At 36.6% G+C, this 11,807-nt stretch overlaps 1 protein-coding gene across 1 annotated transcript; it reads left to right on the plus strand.

The window, feature by feature from the left end:
• Positions 1–2,968: 2,968 nt before the first annotated feature.
• LOC128242908 (uncharacterized) lies at positions 2,969–7,323 on the plus strand. The gene is made up of 5 exons (XM_052960336.1): positions 2,969–3,902; positions 4,940–5,168; positions 5,492–5,874; positions 6,452–6,595; positions 7,294–7,323. The coding sequence occupies exons 1-3, from the start codon at positions 2,969–2,971 to the stop codon at positions 5,577–5,579; spliced, it is 1,251 nt and encodes a 416-aa protein (XP_052816296.1). The 3' UTR covers positions 5,580–5,874; positions 6,452–6,595; positions 7,294–7,323.
• Positions 7,324–11,807: the final 4,484 nt, after the last annotated feature.

Genomic DNA, 11,807 nt, shown 5'->3' on the forward strand with positions numbered 1-11,807 from the left:
CACAAAAGCTCTCAGCGAATTAAAACTTCAAAAAGGTGTACAGCATCATACAAGATGACTTACGGAGTGGCTAGCCATTTCAATGATGAACATGTGGAGGAGTTAATGGATCTCAGTTTTGTTTCAACTAAGACAAGTCAAACAACACAAACAATGAGAAAACTGTTGCAGCTTTTTTTTCTGCTATAGAGAAAGAAATAGTGTTTAGACATTTGGCCTCGTTAAAAATCACAAGGGCTGATTCTAAGTCAATTTTCATAGAATTTGAAAGCCTGTTGAGGGACTTGAACTGCCGTGGGACAATCTAGTCTGTGTGCTTCTGGACTCATGTAACACCATGAGGGGGAAAAATCTGGCTTGAGGACCAGAATACATCAATGTCCACCATGTCCACAACGGCTACGCTGAGAAAGCATTTAAGTCCCGTTTGGATATTAATTTGAATAATATATATAATAATTAATAACATAATATTCTCATCAAATGTGCAGAAAATGGAATAAATACTCTAATGATACATAAAAATTGAATAAATACCACTTTTACAATAAACCTTTGCAAGCATGATAATTGATATGTTGTTCATTATTATAAATCAAACATCCCACAGTGTAGACTGTTTATACACAGGCATTTGATCATAGCCAGTTGAGTTTTATGGGAAGTGGACAACTGAACCAAAATGTCAGGTACTTGTCTAATGCCTGTGACTTCAGGTAAAAAAAGTAAATTTAACTTTGTTTAAAGACAAAGGTGTTAAACTTCACTGCTAAGATTCTTGTTATTGTTCTGATTGTGGTAGTCTCGTGTTGAACATGATTATATCTACCAAGCCGAAAGGTGTACTCCTTGAACACTTTTCTAAGGCAAAAAAGGGTATTAGAATCCCTGAAATATGGAAAGCTTTGGGGGGCTTTGCCCCCCTTGTCCCCCCACCAGGGCTTTGCCCTGGACCCATCGGGGGCCTTAAGCGGCCCCCTGAACCCCACGCAGACATTTTCAGGATTGGCAACTTGGCTCTGTTATCATCCCTGTATATATTTCAATTTTAGCAACATTAGTCGTTCTATTTCAGCCCATTTCGTGAGAGCTCAGAAGGTTCAATGATAAGCAGGTCGTCTAGGAGAGGAAGAACACCTCACAGGACAGGTAACTTCTTAAACATCAGCTCTTTGGATTTTTGTAGAAATATTCGAGGGCTAGTAACATTCGAGTTTGACATAAATGTTGACCTGTTTCTGCTACTCATAAAAACCGTCTATGATCATATATTTTAAAATGAATTTCATGAGACTGATTACACATATTCAGCAGGGATGCCAATTTTCCTCTTTTCAGCTGATCTTCTCTTTTTTGGCAACAAACTTTAAAATCAAAATTGCTCTGTTTATTTTCTGTATGTTGCGTGATGGGGATATTCCTACTTACAGTACTAATTTCCTCTTGTTTTACAAATTTGAGTTGGCATCCCTGATATTGCCAAAGAAAATATGCTTAGAGTGAGGCCAGATATATATGGTACTCTTAATGCAATATATAGGCATTATTGGCATATATCTTGATGCAAGAACTCAATCTCTGCTTCTGTTTATACATATGCTCTTTTACTGATTGCGTTCCTTTATTAGGGCATGCATTTTTTTTTTTGGTTTAAAGGCAGTTTATTTCAGACTTGACATAAAAGCAAATCAAGAATTAAGGGAATACTGTTTTCTTGACCATCCATACATTATGGTATTTATAAGGTATGTCACCAAAATTGTTATACAGCTGAGTAACCCTGTGGCATATTGTTGCAGCCCGTTCCGGTCAACCTCGGATTCAGAAGATGAGGAGGTGATACCAGACTCTCAGGCCGTAAATAGTCAGACAGCCCGCAGTAGGAGGAGAGGTAAATAAGGGGTTGTTTTTTTACATTTTGATTTTAAAGGGTCATTTTCTGGCTTAGGAAATGAAGAAACGATACCAGACTCCCAGGCCATATACAATCAGACAGCCCAGAGTAAAAGGATATGTAAATAGGGGGTGGGGGTGCTCTTTGGTTTTGAGTTTGAGACTGTCTATGGGGTCATTGTAAGGCTAGGGAGATCAAGAAGTAATAGCAGACTCCCTAACTGTTCACAGTCAGACAGCCAGCAGTAGGGGGAGAGGTAAATAAGGGGGTGGGGGTGGGGGGGGGGGTGCTCTTTGGTTATTAGCAGTCATTGTATGGTTTGGGAAATGAAGAAGTGATACAACACTTCCAGGCCCATACACAATCAGACAGCCCAGAGTAAATGGATAGGTAAATAGGGGGTGGGGCTGCTCTTTGGTTTAGGGTTAATATCAAAAATGCGCTAACACATCTTTGCATCCTAATGATGGATGGCATTTTTTCAGATATACTTACATAGTAGATGCTAGTACTTGAGAAATATTTTAACTAGGATGCATGTATACATGTATCGCTATGGTTTTAGGCAGCTTCAACTTGACGGTACCAGAGAGCATGCTTGAACATCTGAGGTTACAGAGGTCACAGCAGGCTGAGCTCCAGTCGAGGGGCAATAGGAGTGACCACCATTCAGGAATCTCCTTGGCTGACCAGCACAGTGACCAGCTTGACCAGTATGATGGTCATCAGGGAGGGGAGAAAGGATTTGACCGCAGCAGGCAAGAGATGTTTGAAGAAGGGAGTCAGTATGATGATCAGATGGCGTATAGAAACGATAATGATGATGTAGATGATGATGATGATGATGATGAAAGGACTGAGTATACAAGCAGACTGGAGAATAGGGAAAGAGATCATTATGTTCGTCAAGAAATGTATGACAGAGAAGATGGTCTGGAACAGTACCAAGATGAGGAGATGGATGATGATCAGAGTGAACCTTCAGGCCAATACAGGGAGAAATCAGGCCATGATGAATTAGAAGGCCTCAGAGAACATGGAGGTGATGGCTTAAAGATTTTACCGGCATGAGGAATGTACATGCTGCCAATGAAAGTTAATGAGAGCAACATGGAGGAGGATTATCGAAACATGAGCCATGTTTCAGCTAGTAGTCGCAGTGACATGTCTAACATTGGAATGGCTGAAGTTGAAAATGGGACTTACATTGGTAGAGATGAAAGTGCGAGCAGATCCCGTAGGTCCATGTCAAATATGGAATTGGCTGATGCGGAAAGTGGGATGTATGTGGACAGAGATGAGGGAGGGAACAGATCCCGTAGGTCGCTGTCAAATATGGAAATGACTGATGCGGAAAGTAGGATGTACGTGGGCAGAGATGAGAGTGCAAGCAGATCCCGTAGATCGGTGTCAAATATGGAAATGACTGATGCGGAAAGTGGGATGTATGTGAATAAAGATGAGAGTGTGAGCAGATCCTATAGGTCATTGTCAAGGTCGAGAGATGATCTTGCTGCCAGTATGTCGGATATTAGTAGGAGAAGGCAGAGTTCATTCTCAGCAGTGAGTCCTGAGGTTGATACTATGACCAGGCACCTGAGTACAAGCGTGGACCTGGAAAGGTCCATGAGGGCTCGAGACCAGGAGAGAATGGGTAGATACAGTGAGGGCCACAAAAGTAGGTTTGGTTCTCCAAGCAGAAGTGAAAAAGACTTGCGATTAAGTGATGGTCTTTTGCATGGGAAAGGATCCCCATTTGATATGCAGAGGTTGAACTCCAGTTACGAACATCAAAACCGAGAGAATCAGTCAAGATCAGCTTCCAGAAGTGTAGGAAATCGTTCATCAAGGGATCTGAATATAAGTTCAAGGTCAAGGCACAGCAGTGGTGAAAGTTTCTCTTCTTCTAGAAATCCTCATGCGTCATCCAGGTCATTTGATGGCGGTCCACCGACTTCTAGCAGGGAAATGTTTCATGCTGAAAATATAGGTCATGCTACTATAACAGGTAAACAATGGGCCAATTGTTCAGATCTTTGTCAAAGTTAACAATTTTGTTAACATCATCACTAACTTAAAAATATTGACTGCACTTGAAAGTTATAGATACTCATGTGATCTGCAGTATTTCTTACAAGATTTAAAACATCTGTTTCAGATGTACTTGTTTTATGCAAATATATGAGCACATCTTGAATGTTTCACCTTTTAAAGTTTACAAAGATGCTGTTACCAATGTTGTTAACTTCAAAATTCTAAACAATGGGCCCAATGCTTAAAAAAAATTCTATAAACTTGTTATAGGTATATCAGACCGATCTGATGCTATTTTGCGTGGATAATTAGTTTACATAAAGGGTGGTTTCCAGTATTAAAGGAAGACAACCTTTACCATTGGAATTGAAAAATTTGCATCGTTTTTTACAATATTGTTTTTTTTTATATATATATAATTGTGAAACCATTTATTTGAAGGCTAGTATCACTTTCAAAAACAATTTATAAACTTTTTTCTCAAAAAAAACTTCTTCATTTGCTGTGGTTGAAATTAGCACAGCCTGCAAAATGTCTTCCTGGCTTGCTCAAATTTCGTATTTTATATAACTGGGCTTGTTAAACATAGTTGATTCCAAGCACAAATGTAAGAACTTAGGCTCGCTCATTTAAAAGTCTTATTTTGGAGGACTTCCGAATTTTTTATTGAGAATTTTTATTCAAAATTTAGGGTAAAAACATATTTTTTGGAATTTGGAACAAAGCCTTGAAAGAAATGGCTGGAAAATACTCTGATGTACATGTAGGTACATGAAACTATTTTGTACAACCTACATATAATTGAGTTAACTTTTTGCACTGTTTAATTGGTAATAATAAACCATCTATGACTGTGCTGATAAATTAAGTTCCATCGCGGGATTTTTTAGACTCAAGTTTAAGCAGCACTTTAGTTCAATGATATTTTTTGAAATAAAATAATAACAAATTTCTGGAAAAATTTGACCGTGTGACCAAAATGTATATTTTTTCTAAACCTGTCATTCTCAGATGATATGTACCAGTCACCGCGGAGCTTGTTATCGGGTCGTCGAAGCCCCAGTATTGCTTCCACTCCTCGGGTTCAGGAGGACTGGGAGTCCGGCAGTGAGCGGGGGGATGGGAACAGCCCACTGAAGGCGGTCACACCATCCCCCGTCGTCTCCCCTCGAGGAGCCAGCCCTGCAAGCTCCTCCCACAGGTCACAAGGGTCAGCGAGAATGTCATGGGTGTCAGATGGGTATGGTTAATTCATTGGTTGAGTACTGACAAAAATCTATCACTTACAACTGAAGTCTCTGATTATTAATAAAAGCATTATCAATTAATTGATGAAGATTATCAGTTTCCATGTGGTTGTATCATCTAAAAAAATGTTATAAGACTTATTACAAGTCTTTGATTCTGGATAAATTTTACTTATAACCTGGAGCTTATCATATCACAAATTTAAGCAGCAATAGACAGTATTCTCATGTATATGCATTCTTAAGAACTACAGTATTACATGTATAATTGAAAAAAATGATTATGTAAATGCATTTGTAATTCTTGTAATGACAGGTCAAGGTCAGGGTCAGTCTCAGGTGGTTCAGTGATGTCCTCAAGGTCACAACAGCCACAGCAGTCACCTAGGACTCGAAGCCAGTGAGGTAGAACCCCACTTAGGTCATTGACCTTGCCGCAGTCAGAATCCCGGACGAGATCAGGGACTTTACAAAGTCAAAGGTCAACTCCTGTACTTCTAAGGTCATCGCCAAGGCTTCAAGGGTCACCAAGTGCATCTCTGAGGTCAACATCAAGGTCAATGCAAAGGTCATCACCACGGACACCAGGGTCAAACAAAGGCACACCTAAATCAGACATGTCTGTTTTAGGTAGCAGTTCTAGACGTATGGGGCTGTCGCAGGCTTCTCAAGTTATAGCAGGGAAAAGACAAGGCTCGGGTATGATATGATGAATTGAAATAATATGTGTGTAAAAGATAGGAGTACCTGGTAATGGTATTGTCACAGCTTGGCGGCAATGAAACAACTGAATTTTTTTTAACTGCATCTATAATACAACAGCTTAAAAGATATTTGCATGAAACTTGGTACATGTATTATTGTGATACAGACAAAGTCATCAAGGTTGTACATGTGTTCCTAAACTATTTTGACGTATGGTTGAAGGTAAAAAAGATGAAAATAGTGTTATATTAATGATCAATTATAATTGAAAATTGATTGATATAGTCAATTTCACCCTTTTGTTGGAAATAACTGAAAATATATTTAAAAGCAGTTGTTGAACTATTTTGGGTTTAAACCCAGGCCGCAGTCAGGCTTATGCAAAATGAATACTTCCTTTTAAATATTTTCTGCGCTAGATGAATGGAGATGTATAATACAAGTCAGTATAAGACATATATTTGGTAATAAAATAATGCAGCCAATATGCAGATCGTTGATTGATCATTGATCAGTTTCAATAGATGTAATGATTCCCAACAGAAATTATATGTACATATTGGTTTTACAGCTGAGGTGGACGCTCTTCCTCATCAGACAATGCTGTTTCCCCCCCCCCCCAATAGCCTCTACCCAGAACATCGGGGCTCTCTCCCGCCTCTCCCCCCAGCCATCAACATCTAGACAGAGTAGAATCACCGACTTTGTACAGCAGGTGAGCCATCTTGTTTGATTAAGAAAATCCCTCAACTTACTAGAACCTGGCACTCCTATCAGTAAGTGCTGTTTTGGTGATAAAATTGCATGGTTAAATTTGTTTATTTTTAGCTTGTAACCTGAACACATATTGCTCACCTCAGTGCTCAGGATAAGCTTTTCCCATCGCCCACCGCCATCTCTGTTCGCCTGTCGTCTGTCTGTCAACAATTACTTCAAAAGACATCCCCTCCTAAACTGCCAGGCAAATTAAGATGAAACTTCATGGGATGTTCCTTGGATAGTGCCTTTTTAAAATTGTATAAATTCCATGAATTCCATTTAGAACTCTAATTGCCATGGCAACCAAAAGGAAAAATCTTGACAAAAACCATGAGGCCTGTAGCTTAGATAGTTGGTGTGTTAATTGTCTAGTGGTCTTGTTCAAATTATGCCCATGGGGTCAAAACTAGTCACATCCCTGAGTCAAAAATTTCTTACATACTCATTTTGGGAAATCTTTTTGTTTAAAACAACAAAGGCCACACCCTTGACATATTGAATGTTGCATCATACAGTGGTCTTCCACCAAGAGGTATGTTTTGTCTATGTTTATTTTTAGAAAATAATGTTTATTTTTAGATCATAATTAAGTGTTCGATTCATGTTTAAATGTTTTGTTGCTTGTCTTTGATAAGTAACCCTTCAATTTTACAGACAGAAGGCGAAAATACAAACATAACCTGAAGCTGAAATAACAGTAGAAAGGCTAGTACAACCTTTGATTTCAATATGTCCAGCTCCTATATCATACATGTATCTTGTTATCTTTTAAAACCAAGTTCATGTATAACAGTCAGCACCAATTAGCATTTTCTTATTTTCATAATCTTATCCTATGTTGTTGGGGCTTTTCAATATAAATTGTATTGATGTCATATTTGATGTTATATAATTGATCTTACTCATTCATATTAAATGTCCTCATTGTAGGTCCCTATAAATTAATTGCTAGATTTTCATCCCTGCTCTTTTTTCTACGACCCTTAAATTTTATTGACTGAAATAAAAATGTTGATTAAGCAGTAAAACATATATATATTACTGCTTGTGTATGCATGGGCGTATTACCTAAAGTATTTTAAGTAAACTCTTCACTTAAAACATCATGGTACAAATCACCCAGGTAAAGTACTTTCAAAATGGACTGTCCCCCATTAGAAGTTATAAATAAATAGAAAATATACTGGAACTAACCTATTGAGAGTCTTTTATTCTGCCACTGTGGGGCGAGTTGTATGTTTTTAATGGAAGATGTCAATACTTTTCTGATTCTCCGGTTTTCATAATGGTTTCATCAACTCATCAATCTAACCACTGTAAATATCTTGTAGCCCAAAGAAGAAGGTTGTGCGAAAACCTCGTCAGAAGTCTCGCTACCTGATACCAACGACAACAGTGAAGAAACATTTCAACCATTTTGCCGGCATGCGTGTGGCCTAGGACGCTATTGGGGAGGTCATGAAAGTGTATGTCATAGTTTATATCATACTTTCTGAGCTTGATTGTAAAGAGAGTTGTAACTGATAATGAAATTTTTTAAATCTATTTCTTATAGGCACCAGTATAATTTTTTTCTGAAAGAACTAGAGAAATTGATTATGGAGTCAATAGGTCATGCCAATCCTAACAATAAACAAACAAAAAGAACACAATCAGTTTTGTTTCAGGTCAATTTCTTATGAAGGATTTAGTGTAGTCTTTCTTTTTGTAATCATAGAGTCTTTCATAATTTGTATGCCTTTTGGTCATGTCAGTATATAACCTCTATTGATTTCAAGGTCAAGGTCATGGTGAGGTCAAGGTCATGGTGAGCTTGACTAGAAAAAATATGAGCTCTCTCAACAGGCATCACATCTGATTCACTGAATTCTAGTATATCACTTAAAAACATTACCATTATAAAAGACTTTGGACTGTTTGACCTTGTGAAAAAAGTTGGAAATGAGGTCAACAACATCAACATGTTTTAAAATGATTGTAATATTCTTTTTCAAAAGATATTATCGATAATTAAACTACAAAATATCTTATTGGTGATAGTTAAGCTACTTAATATTAATTAAGATGCTTCTCATCTCAAAAGCATATACATGTGTATTTGTTATTGCATTGCTTCTGTTTCATTGTCAAGGTCTGAGACGTACTGGGATAACTTGTGTGCTGACTTGGAGGCATATGCCAGACATGCAGGCAGGAAACGCATACAGATGGCCGACTTTGAACTGCTCTTTAAGAGGTACATATGTTAATTTCATGCTGTTATAGACATTTACTACTGGCAGTCTAGATAATTGAAATTGATTTAATTTTGAATAAAGCATACATGTACATGAAAATCATTTTTGTTAGCTTAAAGTGACACTCTTATTCAAAATCAGTATAACAAAAATTTTGAGTGATAAACATTTAACTACTTTAATACTAAATAATGCATTTATGAAAAATATTAAATACTGATAACATGATTGTAATGGTGTATTTAATAGCTGAACAAGCAAAAATATTAAATGATTGGTGAGTGCTAAAAGGTTAACTGTGATCTACTATTGTCTCATAAGGTAGAAATAGCGTGTTTTCTGCATTTTTCTTTCAAATTAAATTTGGTATCCTTCATAAAAAACATAGTTTTCGACATAAATTCATACTTTTTGGTATAATAATACATTTGTATTAATTGTTATAAATCTTCTTAAGGAGTAAGAGTGTATCCTTCAGGTGAATGCATTTATATCAAGAATTATTATACCTAGAATACCTTTTTATGCAGGTATTGTCAAACATACTGCCTCTTTACTCTTTATTCAAATGATATTTACACATGTAATATTGAATTTCAGGCAAGGCTATGTAACAGAGAAGACCAGTCTTAACTCCTTGATTCGACGCTACCTCCCCTGGGAAGAAGCTGATAAACTAATACCAGTCATTGGCGCAGACAACAAGATATACCCAAAACTGTAGACTGCTACCACCGACCATGCGGTTCAATATTGGTGATTTAATACCAGTCATTGGGGCGGACAACAAGATATACCCAAAACTGTAGACTGCTACCACCGACCATGCGGTTCAATATTGGTGATTTAATACCAGTCATTTGGGCGGACAACAAGATATACCCAAAAGTGTAGACTGCTACCACCGACCATGTGATTCAATGTTAGTGATTTAATACCAGTCATTGGATTGGACAACAAAATATACACTGAAATAAACACAGCTATTTCCTTGTGGTTTATAATTGATGATTTAAGTCCAGGCATTGGGGCAGAGAACATTATATATCTTAAAATTGGTGATTTTAGAGCCGTCATTGAGGCAGACAACAAGATATACATGTTCTACCAAAAATATCAACACTGTCATCGCAGCAGACAACAAAATATACCTAAACTGTTGACTGCTGTCATAAAGTGTTCAAAACAGTCAACCATGTGATGTTTGTTGATATATATATATTTGTATATCGTAAAAGAAAATGTTTTCTGTTTTCTTTTTAATAATAAAAGTGTCATGGAATCAGTGTAATTATGTAGCTTGACCATTATGGTAATGTAACCATTCATTTTCATTTATTGAAAAAGAATTTCAAGTCTGGATCAACAGTCATGTTACAAAATGTACATACAAGGCAAGGATATGATCATCAAGGATATCATTTGGTATTCAAATGTGTAGATGCATGTAGAACTTGTTTTGAGATAATGTCTGTAAAGAAATATTTCCGCTGTACAACCATTTGTTGTTCATAAAATAATTTGATGACAATGACTATATATAGTTTATATGTTGTTGTATTTTTCCAGGAAAAGTCAAGGTATTGTCAATTCAAATGAAACTTGGTACACGTGTTGCTAGATACGCATATGTAAATCAAAGCCCGTAACTCTGATCATAAGTATTATCAAGTTATGCCCATGTTTTACTAAAATACATACAAATTCTTTAACCTTGGCAATAAGAATCATTTATGTAAGTCATATAATGATTAAAATATTATACTAGTATTTTTATGTTCCTTGTGTTTTACATCAATAATTAATGTTGTTATATCAATATTAAATCATAGCATTAACTCTGGTTAAAGACCTAAGGCAGGGCTCTGTTAGTGGCGTAGATGCACTATGTTTCATTTAAAATGGTGAAGAAATAGAAAAGTTACCTTTGTTTAAATTCTTCATTTGAAGCAAAATATTGCTTTCCAACACAGTATTTGTGACCAATTTATCACCTGGTATATACACACTGTATACCATATGTAAAGAAAATGACCAAACAAGGTCTTAGTAGAGCATGGGGCCTTGTGGGCCTCTTGTTATAATATATTTGGATTTGTTATACTAGTTAATAACTACAGTACAGCAAATTCTTTCATTTAAGCACCATTGAGTTCCAATCCTTATTAATATAAGGCCTAAAAAAAATTATGTCCATTTCGGATAACTCGTCCCTACCTATAACAATGCGCCGACCCTAACTATTTTTTTCCGTTTCTGAGCAAAAAATGTATTCGTTAGCGAATAGAGAGTTACGAAGGGCGGATAAATGCAGATTTTAATCAGAATTATTGTTAATATGATAAAACAAAGTCAGGCAATGACGGTAATGTAGGAAAGACTGCCATGTGCAAGAAAACACTCTGAACTTAAGACAGATTTTGAAAAAAATCAATAAAAAAAAATCCCTACCTACCCTACCTAGAAATTTTGGGACAGTTACCTTAAAAAACAATTTTTTTTTGGCCTAATCAATATTAAATCAAGATATCCTCTTATAATTTCCTGAAGCAGACATGAAGAATACAGCTTCCTGACCTTTGACACAAAATTACGGCCTTGACCTTGGAGGGTCATGGTTGGAACATGCTATCAGCTTGTCGGCTTGACATGATTAATGATAGAACTGGATTACTCCATTGCTTTTTTAGCAAGCGCCATGAGGTTCAAACAATAAGAAATTCAATCAAACTTATGAGGCAAAGCTTACTTTAAAATAAGTTGGCGTACATGATTAAAATAATGCCTTCATATGGCCAATACTTGAATCTTTTACAGAAAAGTTAGTACAGGAATCATCTGATAGGATCCTGGATTTTTGTACATTCTGTTTTGAAATCTGTTGAGTAAAAGCAGACTCCAAACTGTGTTCCTGCTGTTTGGGTATGTGAC

This window comes from Mya arenaria, chromosome 8, assembly GCF_026914265.1.
Source record: "Mya arenaria isolate MELC-2E11 chromosome 8, ASM2691426v1".
NCBI lineage: Eukaryota > Metazoa > Mollusca > Bivalvia > Myida > Myidae > Mya > Mya arenaria.

What these genes read in the sequence shown, in the direction of transcription:
- LOC128242908 (XM_052960336.1), top strand. Translation starts at nt 2,969, where the DNA reads ATGTACATGCTGCCAATGAAAGTTAATGAGAGCAACATGGAGGAGGAT. An exon ending in AGGTCATGCTACTATAACAG is followed by an intron (nt 3,903 to 4,939) that starts GTAAACAATGGG and finishes TGTCATTCTCAG; the next exon opens with ATGATATGTACCAGTCACCG. An exon ending in ATGTCATGGGTGTCAGATGG is followed by an intron (nt 5,169 to 5,491) that starts GTATGGTTAATT and finishes TTGTAATGACAG; the next exon opens with GTCAAGGTCAGGGTCAGTCT.